The sequence below is a fragment of the Myiozetetes cayanensis genome, unplaced genomic scaffold (assembly GCF_022539395.1).
Source record: "Myiozetetes cayanensis isolate MyiCay16 unplaced genomic scaffold, myiCay2020 scf13, whole genome shotgun sequence".
NCBI lineage: Eukaryota > Metazoa > Chordata > Aves > Passeriformes > Tyrannidae > Myiozetetes > Myiozetetes cayanensis.
Genome location: NW_026086937.1, coordinates 9634181 through 9649892, shown reverse-complemented (window position 1 = coordinate 9649892; position 15712 = coordinate 9634181). Strand labels below are relative to the sequence as shown.

At 45.1% G+C, this 15712-nt stretch overlaps 1 protein-coding gene across 2 annotated transcripts; it reads right to left on the bottom strand.

The window, feature by feature from the left end:
• Positions 1–153: 153 nt before the first annotated feature.
• Positions 154–15327, bottom strand: PPP1R7 (protein phosphatase 1 regulatory subunit 7). Of its 2 annotated transcripts, XM_050308719.1 has the most exons (11): positions 15254–15325; positions 14490–14567; positions 14199–14321; positions 10531–10586; positions 9531–9596; positions 8670–8800; positions 7623–7785; positions 4379–4495; positions 3031–3135; positions 2782–2868; positions 154–551 (listed from the first exon to the last, which is right to left on the bottom strand). In XM_050308719.1, the coding sequence occupies exons 2-11, from the start codon at positions 14530–14532 to the stop codon at positions 375–377; spliced, it is 1068 nt and encodes a 355-aa protein (XP_050164676.1). In that variant the 5' UTR covers positions 14533–14567; positions 15254–15325; the 3' UTR covers positions 154–374. The 2 variants fall into 2 exon arrangements, with proteins under 2 accessions (XP_050164676.1, XP_050164677.1); XM_050308720.1 differs by lacking the exon at positions 14490–14567 and having other exon boundaries at positions 15254–15327.
• Positions 15328–15712: the final 385 nt, after the last annotated feature.

Here is a 15712-nt window from a genome sequence, read left to right as displayed (position 1 = left end):
CCATTGAGCCTTGACATGGTGTTTGCGAGGACATTCCTAACATGAAGGTCTGTCACAGAGTCAACACAGTTAGCAAGCAGCTCCACGTGGCTTCAGTCTGTTGCAAACACTTTCTGGCAAAACCTCCCCCATGAAATAACAAACATAGGCACATTGAAGGCTCTTGTGTTAAGATTTAATAATAATAATAATAATAACAACAACATTTCAAAAACAATGAGTGCATTGTACACTAGATCTGGTTTCAGTGCTTTTAATTGACTATTTGTCCCATGAGTGTCAGTGTACTGAAGACCTGGGGAGTGGTGAGTGGATAAAAAACCCTGCTGGGACATTTCTCAGAGGAGGGCAGGGGAGAGAGGGCAGCAGGAGGCTCAGAATCGAACGAATGTGGCATCGATCTGCCGGACAGTTGGGAGGGCCAGCATGATTTTGCGTCGGTACTGGGGATCCTTCTGCAGAGGGTTTCGTTCCAGGTATACAGTCTCCAAGTTCTTGGCCCCTTTCAGCTCGTCCAGGTCACTCCAGCTCTCTACGAGATTGTCGTTCATCTGCAGGGCACACACAGGCACACTCACCCACTGTACCCCCACGCCAGGCCTGCCCACAGGAACCCAGTGCTGCCCAGGATCGCTGCTCCCAGGGCAACATCGCTGCACAAGCATCACATGCATCAAAGAAGACCCTGACTACAAGATCCTTCTCCCCCTGGAACCTCTGAGATGGGCTTTCCTGCCTCACACCCCCGGCCTCGCCACTACTCCCTCCTCACCCACACCCTCCTGGTGGCTGCTCTGCCCTTCAGATGGCACATCCAGTCCAACCACTACGCAGGGAAAGACACTGCAAGGCACCGGGCCAGTCTCTATACCATCTCCCACCCATACACTGTGCATTTATGGGCTGGAAATATTTATATCAATATTTATTTCCACTGGGACATCTATATATCTTTACTTTCATAGCTTCCCAGGAAATATTAAAAAAAAGGTCCCACAATGACAAAAGCAACATTTTCCTCTCTCCTCTACATCACTTCCCCACAAAAACTGCTTCTGCACTCCAGAGAAAATGCCAAGCTCTCTAATTTGGGTTCTCTGCCTGTCTTATTGCTGGCACAGCAAAGGGATTCCCACACAAAGGAATGAGTGCTTCAGCTGCCCAACAAGGAAGCAAAGCTGCAAGGTGGCCACATGCCACATATCCAACCCTGAGACACAAGCACCCTTTGCTTTTGGATACAGAGGAGTCACCACAGCAATGCCACCTTCACATAAAATATAAAAAAATCACAGTGGAGTGTCTTATTCTGCTACAGCTCATCACAATGTCACTTCAGCCCAGTCATTCAACCTCGAGATGTCTCAGTCCCACCACTGTGGATGTGGTATTGGGAAACTGCTAGAAGACTCCCACAGTGTCTAGGATTTTAAATTCTGCTTCCTTAAGGTGTTAAAGGACATTTTTATGTGGCTTTAACTGTGCAGTCAGTGAAAATATAAATTGGGAGATACAACACTCGCTTGCATTGAAGAAAATTCTGCCCTGCTCCTTGTCACACAACTCTGTTTTTTTAACATAGAAGTGGAACAAAGACAGGAGAGCATTTCTCAGGCTCAGCTAACAGATCTTGGCCAGGGCATGTTCTGTCAAAGGACTCCAAACACACTGGTGGTTTTGCAAACCAATCCAATGAGGTTCAGATGTGGCCTTTCAGTACAAGTGCAACCAGCAGTGCAATGCTGACACCTCCTGTAAACAGAGCAGCAGCAAAGAGGAAGACTGGAGGAAATTGCACAAGAGCAGGACAGGCCCCACACCAGCAACACTGAACTGCCTCACTTTTACTGCCCAAAAGGTGTCATGGGTTTCTCAGCTCCTGTTACTTAAAGAGTTCCTTATGGAACAGGCGGGGACAGGTAACACTCCCAGCTGTCTCCTAAGCCACACTGAAAGACTAGGGAAATGACCCAAGGGGACAGGACTACAGGCCCTAGCTGGGTTTCATTTGAAGCTGCTTTGCACTCCTTTTCTCTCAGCCTCTGCTCAACAGTTTAAATAACCAAACTCCAAACAACAGACACTATGACGCACAGCTCTTATTCTCAGCCTTGAATGCAGGAACTCTTCAAGAGCTGAAGCCCGTGCCAGCTCATGAACATTTGCTGCTTCTTCCCCGTTTTTTCACATGAGCAGATTTGTACACAGCTCCCAAACATGGCAGGGTGTTCATGCTTCAGGAGGGGGTGTCTCTGAGTTTCCTGAGCTGACTTAGGAATCACAAAGGGCTTAGCGATTCGGGGTGCCAGAAGGAAACAGAAGCAACCCTAAGCTGTTATCTACCTCATAGGAATGGAAGTAAACCAGAAGGTGGTTTAATTTTCTTCGTATTTATAATGCCCTAAAAATACCAGCTCTGCTCTGAACAGGCACTGTGCTTCCCCATTGCTCTGTCATGCTCACTTAGAAAAAGATGAGCTGCAAGAAATAGGACACGTGGGACTGTTTCATAACCACCCTGAGCGTGAAGGCAGGGCTTATTTCCTAGGCAGACAGAGGCTTCCTTACACTTGGCAAAGCTCTGCAAAGAATTTTTTAAGCTCTTCTCTTTCCTTAGGGAAAACCACCAGACACTTTATCCATGCAGACTGTCAAGATCTTAAAGCTGATCACCAGATCTAGAGGAGTTCACTCCAAGACACACATACCCACATGCTGCCCATCAGAAGGGTTTCACTGCTGTACAGACATTTTAGGGAATAGCCTCTGGCCTGTGCTTACCCAGAACTCCTGCAGCTCTGTTAGGTGGCTGATATTCTCAATCTTCTTGATTCTGTTGGATGCAATGTCCAACATTGTGAGTTTGTTCTAGACAAAGCAAACATGAAAAATATTAGACCAGATTTCTTTTCATCTTCTCTGTCCCACTTTTTTTTAGGCCCCGAGTTGAACAAAAACTTCCAGAGAAGCCATTAACAGGAGCAGCTTAGGGCAACAATTGTGCTGCACAGTCAGCAAGAGCCTGCTTACATTGTTCTCCAGTCCCTCGATGACTTCGATGCCGTTGTGGCTGAGGTACAACTCCCGCAAATTCACCAAGCTCTGCAGCCCCTCAATCTTGGTCAGACGGTTATTCTGGAAGTGTAGCAGCTGTTTAGTACCACTCCAAATAAACTCAAACCCATGTGAGTCACTGGGGAAAAACCATTTCTCCGAAGTATGGCTGGGAAGGGGAGATAGTCTGCTTGGGCCCACACTGACCTCGTGAGCTCAGCTGTTTGATCTCTGCATCACTGATGCATGAGGAAGTACCATGGGAGTCACAGTCTCCAAGTTTAGAAGAATCAGACTCTGACCTTCCCATCAAAATGTGCAGCCTGAAAGCTTTCCACTTGGTGTCTTTACAAGCAACAGGCCTATGCATGAACAGCGTTCATTTTGTAGGTCTTTTTAACGGGATGGTCAGTGGAGAGGTTACAGCACCTCAATCCCACTGCACTCTGCTGCACCTCCTACGGAACAACGGTGCAGTGCAGGTGCTACCACACGGAGCCAGCACGTCTGTCCTGCCAACAGCCGTAAGAGACATTAGAATGTGCCAGCGTTGTCATACTGATGAGAAGGGGACTCTCTGAAAGCAACTGGCTGAGTATCTTTTATTCCACCTTTTTAATGAGCTCTCCAAAAGCTCATTAAGAATAGATTTCATTTAGTCCAGGCTCTTGGCTCTTCAGGAAGAAGGCAGCAACACTGAGTCACTGCCATTATAAGGACTTCCCGGGGTAATGCATCAGATGTTACTGTAACACATTAGGAAACAGTATTTCAGGAACGAAATGCAGGATTAACATTCATTTCCTCTTCTTCCTTCCACAAAAATCAAACATTTATCATTTTATCGGTGGCTGTCAATCTCAAGTAGCATGAAAGGATGAGAAAAGACAACACAGGAGAATATCACACTTCCTTCCAGTACAGGAGTTCAACTCCAACACTGCAGACCTGCTGCTGGGCGGTTTACAAGGAGGCTGGAGAGGGATTTTTCACATAGGACAAGGGGGAATGGCCTTAAGCTGAAGGAGGGCAGGTTTAATTACATATCAGAAAGGAATTCTTCCCTGTGAGGGTGGTGAGGCCCTGGCACAGGTTGCCCAGAGAAGCTGTGGCTGCCCCATCCCTGGAAGTGTCCAAGGCCAGGCTGGAAGGGACTTGGAGCAACCTGGGCTAGTGGAAGGTGTCCCTGCCCACAGCAAGAGATTGGAACTACATTTGGGTTGGAAGTAACCTTCTAACCCAAACCATTCTGTGATTCAGAAGAGCTGATTATAAATCACAAAATGTTTTGAGGCACAAAGGCTGTTCAGAATAAAACCAATACCTGTATGCTGAGCACAGTCAGGTTTGTCAGTGCGTCCAAATTCTGGAGCTTGGTGATTTTATTCTTTCCGAGGAACAGACTGTCAAGATTAGCCAAGGTGTCAATGTTTTCAATTGCCTGCAGAATGACCAGAGGAGACTGTGTTACTGCTGTGAGGCAAAACTCCACTTGGTAGACGTGGCTGCCATTTTATAGCCATGTTATAGCCGGTGCATCCAGGGCAGAAGATTTGTGAAGCAAGAAAAGTGTGTCACTAGTGAACGGAAAGAGAACCTGGGAGGAGAAAACGCAGTTTGCAAAGTTAGTCCTGAGAATCAGTGACTGCATAACACAGAGGCAAGTTGTTCAGCTTCTCTGCCATAAGCAAGGTTAACTGTCTCACAGGTTTAGGTGTTAATAGATGTAACTACTGGGCTATGTAGTCATGCTACTGGCAGAACACACACATACCAGTTTAAGTGGTGTACACGTTTTAAACACACATGCTACTGGGAGAACATATACACTGTACCAGTTTAACTCCTGAGCTCAGCCTTCAGTGGGAGAAGATGAGGATCTCTGTGAGGTATCAGGGAGAGTCATATTATTTATTTACAGAGGAAGGGAGAAAGCATGAACAGAAGAGTGAAAACGGGGAAAAAAATGGGGAAAGGGGTGGGATTATAAAAGGCTCCTGAAAATAAAAGGAAAGAAAACACTTTTTTTCTCAGTGGAAAACCTCTTAATTAAAAGACCAGGATACTGTTAAAAGAGGTAAGAATTTTAAAACCAGACTTCAGCTCAGAGAAGAATAACAATATGGACACAGACACACCCAGAGCTGTGCCTCTGTGCTCAAGGAGGCTGTGACATCTCAGCTTTCCCACATTCTTCCTGCCTGGCAGAGTTTCAGATCAGTAGTGCTGGAGAGACAAGCCACAGAGTCCTAGCACCACTGGGATTACTGTGTGTTTGAGCATGGGTGCACATTTACCTGTGCGTGTATAACAGAAAGAAGAGGAAGATGGACACAAACACACACACTGTGAACTTACAGAGACACTCTGGAAAGGAAAGAAGCTTTTCAACCTCCATCCCACAACTGCCAAAAGACTGAACAGAAGGTGTTAAGCAGCTCAAATTTGGATTCACTCTCTTTCTAGCCTACGGACTTACCCCTGTTATGACCTTGCAAGAAAAATGACAGATTTGCTGCTCATTGGCAGCTCCCCTAGCCCTGAGGAGGAAACACTGAAGACTCAGGACAGGGAGAAGAATGGGACAGATGGACATGAGGGGACAAAACCCTAAGGAACAAGTAAAGAAGTGCTTGCATTATAGTTGCCTCAGTCCAACTCTGAGAAAAAAGCATGAAACGTGTCAGCTCAAACTTAAAGTTCTTCTCCCCACCATTCATTCAAAAAGGAACAGAGCAACAAGTGCTAAGTCATGAGGGACTGCAGGGTGAGTGCACACCAAGAGGTTGAGTGTCCAGCAGAGAAAAACAGCCTTAGTGCAGAGCTTTGGTGTACAGAGAAGGAGTCAATCGGGCACCTCAGAGCCAAGAGCGCTCTGAACAGTCCACAGGCTTGTACCCTAAAAAGTTAAGGATACGGCCACCCCTAAAACATCCAGCCAAGCCACCCTAGCAACAGAAAACTAGGACAAGAGTTCTTAGGTGCCCTCAAATAACATGAGATTTCTTCATGCCACGCTTAGGCAGAGGTTAGTCACTCCAGTAAAGCAATTAGAAGCACAGAGCACTGTTGTCTGAAGAAGTCAGAATAGAATTAACAGATAAAAACAGAAAAAAACCCCACTAAAAATAAAGTAATTTAAGAAGTTTCTGTTACCCATTCCGTGACAATTTCAGGGGTGGGGGGGGGTTCAGTTGCTCTGTTAATGTGCTCAGGCTCAACACTGAGAATACACACATAAAATATATAACCTCATTGTTTAAAATATATTCCTTGGCTTGACATTATTGGAAGTGCAGCACCTAAGTACCAATTCAGAAATGTAGCTGGATTTCTTTTTTTCCAGAGGATAAAGATGCTTAGGTATGGAATACAGTACAGTTTTACATAACCCAGCTTTTGAAATGTAAGGATCAGTATGCTTAGCCTGTTCTGTTTCTGAAAAATCAAAGTGCTTTTCTCTATAACTCCTGTTCCCCCAACCTATGCAACCCTAAGGTTCCTAATCCCTCATCTGATCTGACAGATTTATTCCCCTAAATAATTTCATTTCCAAAGCAGAAGTTTCTTTGGTTGGAAAAAAATTCAGTCCGGTTTAGCTTTAGGAACAAACCAAAATTCTTCCACTTCGAAAAAGCAACACACATTTCTGCCCTAAAAAGCTGTTTCTAGTAGCTGAAGTTTCCTTCTTTTCTACAAAATGTGCTTCCACAAGTCCTGAAATAAAGAGGAAATACAGATCTTGTTCAACTTTGTTCTTTCAGCATAACGAGTAATTTCTCAGAGACTGTAAATGGGGAGCACCAGCTTAGGCCACACTGATTGAAATGCACTCATCTGTTATGAGTATTTTCTAAAGAATATGTAATCGAAAAAGCTTCAAAAAAAAAAACCAAACAAGTTTACTTTGCATGTTGCAAGTGTGTTGTGTCACCTGTCTAACCAGTTGTCTTACAAACTGGGCAAATACAGAGAATCATACCTTAGGGACAGGAGAGACTACTCAGAACTGCTGCTCTGTAAGTGGCACAGACTTTCAGTCACCTAAACTGAAAAAGTCACAAACTGAACAATAAAAACCAAAAGCAATCAGAAGTGCAGCACCAGGTTTTTGAGGCATTTCAGAGCAAAGCCTCAAGAAAATCTTTTTCCTGAGCGAGACTGACTGCCACAGCAGGCTGTCAACTACACATACAAATCAAACTCAAGTTTGCATTCAACAGGTTTCATCGACACAGCACCAGTCTGCAAAAAGGTAAGAGAAAACAAATGCTAGTTTTGATAGGCTTGGCTCTCTAGCAGGAGGAAACTATGACCTGAAAAAGGAAGCACACAGGGGATACACAAGTTCATTAAAGACAGAAATTCATAAATAGTGATTTAGTAGCCAAGCACTAATGCATAAGGAAAGGATCCAGCACGCACAGCAATAAGAACAGTGAATGACTAGAACAATAAAAAACAACAAAATTGCAAGTCAAAGTCAACAAAGTGCACTTTCAGAAAATGCTAATCCCAAGCCAAAGAGCTCAAAACTCTCCAGTTAACATCTTGTAGAGCAAGCCTACCCGAATTCGATTTGATCCCAACTCTAACATCTGTAGCATCTGCAAGTTGCTCAAATTCTCAATTTTGCTGATTTTGTTGTTGACAAGGAAGAGTTTTTTAAGCTGGGTAAGCCGATCTAGTCCTTCAATGTGTCGCAGAACGTTAAAGGAGATGTCCAGGATCCTGAGGTAAAACAAACCAAAGATCTCATCAGTCCATCAGGCATTCATTATTCTGAAAGAAGCACTTGTAAATTGGTGGGGAACCTCACTATCTGCAGAGATCAAGCCTTTGCTAGGCCTTGAATCTAAAGTCATGAGTGTAATTTCTTTCTATCAGAAAATACAACAAATATGACTTTCAAAATATTTCTGTAGTGTGTCAGCAAAAAAATTTAAAAAAATCATCTGACACATGCAGAAGACAGCCATTATTTAGCCCAGCCATGGAGCCACTGTGGGAGGAAGCCAATCTGCATTTTCCTTGGGAAAGGTATTTGCCTACAAGATCTGCCTCTGATAGGACCATGTCAAGGCCTCCCACAGGCAGGAAGCAGTTGTGACCATGAGAAGTAGGCCAGTCCATGCCCCAGTGGGAACAGTTTTGTAATGTATCTCCAGGGTGATCCCAGACAAGTGCCAGAAACTGTGAAGGGCCCCTACTCCTTCCCTAACACCCTCCAAAAAAAAAAAAAAATCATAACCTTACCTGAAACCTCTTGTCATTTTTGCAGGAATGAAAACCTGTTACACAGAGCTCTCGCTGCCAAGAGCAAGGGGTGCCTGAGCACTCCCACACTTGCATGGAAGCTGCAACCACCTGTCATTCTCACTGCCTTACACAGCACAGGTTTCATTTCCAGCTGCCTGTCCCTGGGGAGCTTCAGGATAATGAAACTAGTTTACTGCACAGGTTAAATATCAATAGAGAATAGACATCATCCTTCACAGAGCACTCAAATGAATTCTGAGAAAGGGCCTGCGTGATAAACACTGGAAAAAGTCCAGCCTGAGTAATGCAGTCACAAACCACCCCCAGCCTAATCCTAGTGATTCCACTGGACTCACTCAAGTTCCACCAGAGTCTCCAAGTTCTCAATCTTCCGGATTTGATTGTCATAGAGATCCAGCTCCCGCAAGGTCTGCAACTGCTCCAGGTTCTCAATGTGCTTAATCAAATTCTGACGGAGACACAGGGTCTAATTGGTGGGGGAAAGTTTAAAAAGAAACAGGAAAATGGATATGGAGGACAGCATGTAATGTCTTTTGGCTTACAGACAATAAGGTATGTGTGCAGGGTGGTTCCTGATTAGGTTTTGCTGGTTGTTGTTGGTTTGTTGGGTTTTGGGGTTTTTTTTTTTTTTTTTTTTGGTTGCTTGTTTGGGTTTTTTTTAAATACAATCATTTCTTGATTTATTCCAGCTCTACAGAAGGACATCTTTTAACTAGGATGGTCAGACACTAAGAGCAGCCCAGGGAGGCTACATAATCTCTGTCTTAGGAAATACTCAAGAGCTCGGAGAAGGCCCTAGGCAACATGTTCTAACTGGGCCTGCTTTGAGCAGGGATTTACCAGAGACCTCCAGAGGTACCTTCCCACCCATGTTATTCTATGTTCAGCCTGCTGTACAAGTCCAGGACGTATCTCTTAGGATGTGCCCTGATACATTTGCTCTCATCCACTTCCAAAAGTAACTTACAAAATCTGAGGAATTTTATTATAACTACTTGGCAAACGGGCAAACTCTACCTCCTTCAGCTAAAGTGAACTCATTAAGACCTCAGCCAAAAAGAGACTCTATATCTGTCCTCTTATAGGTTAGATCTACAAAATGCCCAGTTCCAAGAAGCATTCTCTATTCCCTAGGACTTCTCTTCCCTAGTTACCTTCACTTTTTGGAGTGAACAGGGACTCTATTCCCTATTTACCTTCACTTTCTTGAGCACCTCAAATCCTTCAATCTTCCCAATTCGGAAATGATTCAAGTCAACATCCTGAAAGAGAAATGGAGGGATCTGGCAGTTATTTCAAAACAAACCTGGTCTTCCAAGACCCAACACGGTCCTTTGAAGTAAGGAAAATTACAGTCTTACGAAATGTGTAGCTCATTAAAACTTCCCTTCAAACAGCTTTTGGAGGTTGGGTTTGGCACATGATTTTACCACCACAGGTGAAGCACTGTCCTAAGTTTGTCAGCTGCAAAAAGGCAACAGCCCTTTCCTGAGCCTGAGCACTGTTTTGCCAAAATTAGAAATCTTCAGAATTTATCGAGACAGAAAAATTCTGCTGTCTACCATGAAAAAGTTTTGCATAAAGTTCTCTTACCTGCTTTTCTAGGGCTTAACTGGAACACTTTTCCAGTTCCAGGCCTCAGATGAGCAGGAACCACTGACAGTTTGAATAACCGGTGGTTCTGTGAACATCAGCTCTGCACTGGCAATCAGCTGATGCCCTTCACATCTGTGCTGTTCAGCCCCAGATGCTCCAGTTTTGCAGGTCAAAGAGAAGCAGAGTACTTCCCCACCCAAGCTCAAAAGCTCTCCAGCTCACAGGCTCACCAGGCTGCTGATGCCAAGGCATTAGGTTGGATAAGTCACTGTGCCTATTCCAAATCACAGGGCTCACAGCAGCAAACAGTTCATTAAGATATTCTCACAGAGGCTCGTAGCCCCTCCTGCAGCACAGCTTCACTTTCAGTGCCTCTGTGTTTAATTTAAAATTCTAAAGTCCTAAGGAAATGTTTCAGCTACTGATCAAGAATAGAACACCTCTATTTCTAGTCTAAAGGCTCTGAATCAATTCTGTGGAGGATTGTGGTAGCCAGCACCTTCAGAAGAATCAGATCTTTTAACCAGGTTTCAATACTTGCCTTTGCCTACCTTTGCTTCCTGCTGTATAAAGCCCATAAGGACAAAAATCTGCCTTTACCTCAGCTTCTGGGTCCAGGCTAATAGTCTCCATGTCCACTGGTGTCTCTGCTTCTCCTGCACAAGAAGCAAATACATTATGAACCTCTGTACCTGACAGCTAAAGGCAGGAAAGGTGCCTGTGCTCCTCTGACAACTCAATAAAACACTGCCAAAAGGGAATCTAAACTGTCTAGTGAGAGCACCAGGAACGACCAAGCACCTCAACAATCCTATCCTTCAGCTTTTTTTTTTTTTATTAGCACTGCCAGTTTATGTCACTGTTGTGCACATTTTTGGATGGATCTCCCTTCCTTTGTTTGGCTGAACCCACTACTATGCCAGACAACATTGTGTATCACACTGAATGCATTTTCTTGGGAAATGCCTTTACAGCTCTGGAAGGCAGCCCAGTATTTGCTGTGCTTCTACCACAGCACAGGAAGGAGGGAAGTTTACTGGAGAATTTCATGCTGAATAATTCATGCAGATTCCCATTTACTGAAGAAGGTGTGCCAGTTGCATAAATTTCCAAAAAAAAACCCTAAAGCCTGAGTCAGCTTTGCAAAACTGACATACAACATGGAAGCTTTTTTACTTCATGTGTTTAACTATTACCAAAAAAACAAGCAACTTTAATTACAGTCACGAAGCCCAAAGGCTTTGCACTGACTCTTGCATTACTGTATGCAAGCTCATTCCACTAACCCAGTAGTAGTGACTATTTTCACAGCCCAGCACGGTAACCACATCCTTGTAAATGCCAAATGTTCCTGTATTTAACATCCTTCTGATGCTTGGTCTTCTAAGTAGCAGTGTAAGGACAAACAGTGCAAGCATCACAATTTTTAATGTTGTCATCAAACTACAAGGGTTTGACAGTCTACAGATCATCACTGACCTTCCTGTATTTGGGCTGCTGCTCTTGCCTGGGCTTTCAAACAGGAAAGAGAGACTCAGTGAACTGACTGACAGAAGTTAAGACTGAAAAGCAATCCTCATCTTCTAATTTTTTTTTTTTTTTTTTACAGTCTAAATTAGCAGGGAACATAGATTTTATTTTGGGGATCCAAAATGAGCTGGGAGGCTCGGGGACATTGAACACAGGATAGAAATGCCACCAAAACTGACAGGGGTACGTCTGCCTGTCAGCAATTCAGCCGTGGGCAACCCTTGCATTTCTTTATTTTCATTGCAGATCAAAGCTATCCACTTCAGCAAGGGAATGGGATACCCTACCCTTCTGCTACCAAGGCTGTTCCCCTTTGACCTTGTTTGGCTGGCAGGCTTGAACATTTTCATTTATGCACATTTGATTTAGGCAATGTGTTAAATACTCTGCTCTGGGACCTGTCAAGGGGCAGCTCCTCCTATTTTTTTTGCCATGTGGCTTTGAGAGACCCGTTGTGGTGGAGCCAGCGTGGGAAAGCAGCACTCAAATCCAAGCATGTAAGAGCAAATCACACAGGATACGTATCAAACTCACTGAAATAAAACCAATTAAATGAAGAAATAAATAAAAGCAATTAAAACTGAACATGCAGGCACTGCAGTTATGTAACAGAGGCAACCCTCATGAAGTTTGTGTACTGTGTATAAAGTGCTCCATACAGCAGCCTGAGTGAGATGTGCATCTGATATCAGTTCTGAGTCAGTATTGGTATGAAAATGTTAAAGTACATGAAGAGGAAGAGAAGAGGAAGAGGAGAGGAAGAGAAGAAGAGTTATAGCAAATTTAAAGTCACTTTATTTATGAACTGACTGGATATAAAACACTCTAAACCGACATTACAGCCAGGACTGCAATTTCCCTTGCAAACTGCTTTATTCCACACTTCCCAACAGAACACGTTTCTCAAGGGGGGAAAAAAATCCCATTGCTGTGGCAGTGAAGTTCCAAAAGTGAAGTTTTGTGTAACCTATGCCTGCAAGACACGTGGCTTTGCAGAGTCAGGAAAAAAATCCACCATTCAGGAACCCCAAATTCCACACTAGGAACAGTCATTACCAAGTTACGTAAGTTCACGGTCTCACAAGCATTTAAAGCAACAAAAAGCCTAACTACACTTTTTATCTGCATACGCACGAAGAATATTATAAATAGCTCAGTTATAAGCTTTCTAACCAGAGGCTCTATTCCTCAGAGAATCAGTTAAATGATGAATTTGAAATTTCAGCTGCTCAAGCTCTCTTTCTACTTATGATCTTCTGTGGAAAAAATGTGGAAAACTCTTTAATTTTCCCTTGCAGCTGAGAAACTCAAAGCTGACTGTGAAAACTATCTCAAGTGTTCAAAAATTATTCCTCTGTTTGGTTTCTGCCCTAGCTGAAGTTTTTTTAACGCAAGCAGTTTGGAAAGAGTAGCAATACAGTCATGATATTAAATAGTACACAAATGTAATTCAGCAATTAAATCTGAAAGTGTTTTTCTTGCTTTCACTGGAATAAAAGTACGTCACTTCTGTATTTGCTTTAATAGAATTTCCAGGGGAACAAAGTGCACAATATAACCCTAAACACACAGCTAAGTCACACCAGCTGAGTAAACACTCGTGGTTCCAGGCATGTAAGCACTGTCTTATCTCCTTTTTTGTATGAATCATACAGTGCTTGGGATGTACAGTTTGCAAAGTGTGCTCTTTCATAGGCATCACCACAGCATTTTCTAATTAATATAAAGGGGTTTTAAACTATCAGCAAGGAATCAGACCTACATGGAGTGCATTTAGTTAGGATATGAGATTTAAATAACAATTTAAATTAATTTGACATTAACAATTTAAATAACTAGTTCAAAAATACTCTGTCAAATCCCACTGTGCAAGGTTAAGAGAAGGGATCTGCAGTAGATGTGTAGTCAAAAAGAATTAAAATTTGCTGCATTATTTCCCTTGCAGTACCAGACCAACAATAATGAGATGGACAGCTCTATCAAAAGGATGCTGTTACACCTCAGACTGTCAGCTAGCACCAGAAGCCCGGATCATATCACCACACAGGGGTTGCAGACATGGATCTGCTCTGACAAATTCCACACAATCCACCGAAAACCCGCCCGCCAAACGTGCACAGGCTTAAAAAAAGTCTGTCAACATTTCTACCCTGTGTTCTAATACAAACAGTAGCAACAGTAGCAAAAGATTAAATCTGAGAGGATTCAAAGATATAATTTTGGTATGTCTCAGAATCTTTAAATTAAAATTTAAAAAAAAAATAAATAAAAAAAATAAAAATTGTTGGCTCCCTTCAATCCACCTAGGAATAGTCCTCACTGCCTTCCAGAGGAATCTGGCAACTCTTCAGGTAAAAGACTACATAAACTACAGCAGTTATGAAAAGCTGCTTGGGATTATTTCCAGTGAACATTTCCAGCACCTTTCCCAATTAATTTTCTACATTTCCACCCTGAACAAAGTAGGCATAAAGATGTTTCGCGTTTTGATATTGAACGTTTCGAAGAGAAACACGGATGGATAAATAAATCTAAATCTAAAAATAATAATAATAATAATAAATCGAAGGTACTTCCATAAAAAGCATGAAGCTTTATTCTAGCTATGATAACACTACCATTTATTCAAATTTAAAGGTTGCTCTGGGGCAGATTGGTGCTGATAACCAGCACTGACACAGGCAGGAGGAGCACCGGGGGGCTGCTGCACCGAGGGGACGCCGGGGCTGGCACGGTACCTGCAGAGTTCTCGCCGTTCTGCTCATCCCTCAGGCTCTGCTGGCTCAGGTCTGCCACCAGGCGAACCGCCTGCTTCCTCCCTTCCTCGTCCCCAGACTCCTCCGACTCGATCCGCTTGTCCACTGCAGGAGACACAGAGCGGCACAGTGAGGCACTTCCAGCAGTGGGGCACGGGGGGGAGGAGCAGCAAGCAGAAATAATAACCAGGGTTCACAGATACCACTATGCAGTTAGTAGAAATCCTAAGTTAACTAAATGAAAGGTTTAGTCTTAAATAAAAGGCCTCTTACCCCTTGTTTCTACTTTGATTTTGGATGCACTTTTTCCTCCCATCACATCTTCCTAAAACCAACAATCTGGGAAGAAGACTGGAGGAAAAAGGAAATTTCTTAGATCAATTAAGTGCAATTCCAAAGATTACGGAGATGGAATCAGAACTATTACATTTTTAAAAGGTTTTAGGAAAAAAAATCAGTATCATGTACAATAGTACCAATGACACGAAGAAGTGAAGGCATCAATAAAAAAATCCCTGCAGATAAAGGCAACAGTCTCCCCACAACAACCTGATAGATCCCTTCATATTTACAGAGCCACAGCTCCGGTGGCCACCCTGGGCCTGGGACCTGAAGCTCCTCGCTCCTCCTCGTCCCCCCCTCAGTATTTGCTCTCCTTTCATCGGGGGACTCAGGAAAACCAGTGCCAGTCAGAAGGTTGGTTTCTTTCTAATTATCTTTATTTTTTATGTCACAGTCACCTCCGCAACCCTTCTCCTTCCTCCCCTGGCGCACGGAACCCCACGGGGGGGGCCCGGGGGAAGCACCACGCCATGCCCTGGTGACCCACACCGTCCCCCCGTGCCCGGCGGCCCCGCCAGGGCCCGGCCCCGCGGCCAGCGGCTCTCGGGGTGGGCACCCGGGGGCTGCCCGGACGCGGGGGGCCAAAAGTCCGTCGGCGTGCAGCTGGCAGCCCTTTCGCCAGGCGGCGGCGCCCGAGCAGCCAGCCGCGCCGCCCCAGCCCCCGCGGCAGCCGCGGCAGCGCCGCGGGCTCTCACCCTCCATCATCTCCTGCGGGCCCGCTCCGCTCTCCGCCGCCATCGCGCTCCTCCTCCCGCCGCCGCTTCCGGAAACCGCCCCCGCCGCCCGCACAGCCAATCAGGGCCCGCCGCTGGCGCCGCGCCGCAGCCAATCACCTGCAGGCTGAGCGCCCAGGGGGCAGGGCAGCGCCCCCGCCTCTGCCTCCTCCTCGCGCGCACGCGCGCCAGCGCGCCCCGCGGCCTCCTGGGAGCTGTAGTTCCCCACGGGCAGGGCGGGAGGCGTCCGGGGACCCGCTCCCTCCCCACCAGCGCCTCGGGCCCGACGCGTTGCGCGTTTCCGCCTGCAAAGCCTTCGGAGGATCGCTGCCCACCTGCAGCCTTCCGCCCCGGAGCAGGTGGGCCGTGCTGCCTCGGGCCTGCAGCCCGGGGCGCGGGGCCCCGCGTGTGGCGGCGGCGGCGGGGAAGGGGAGGGTGAGG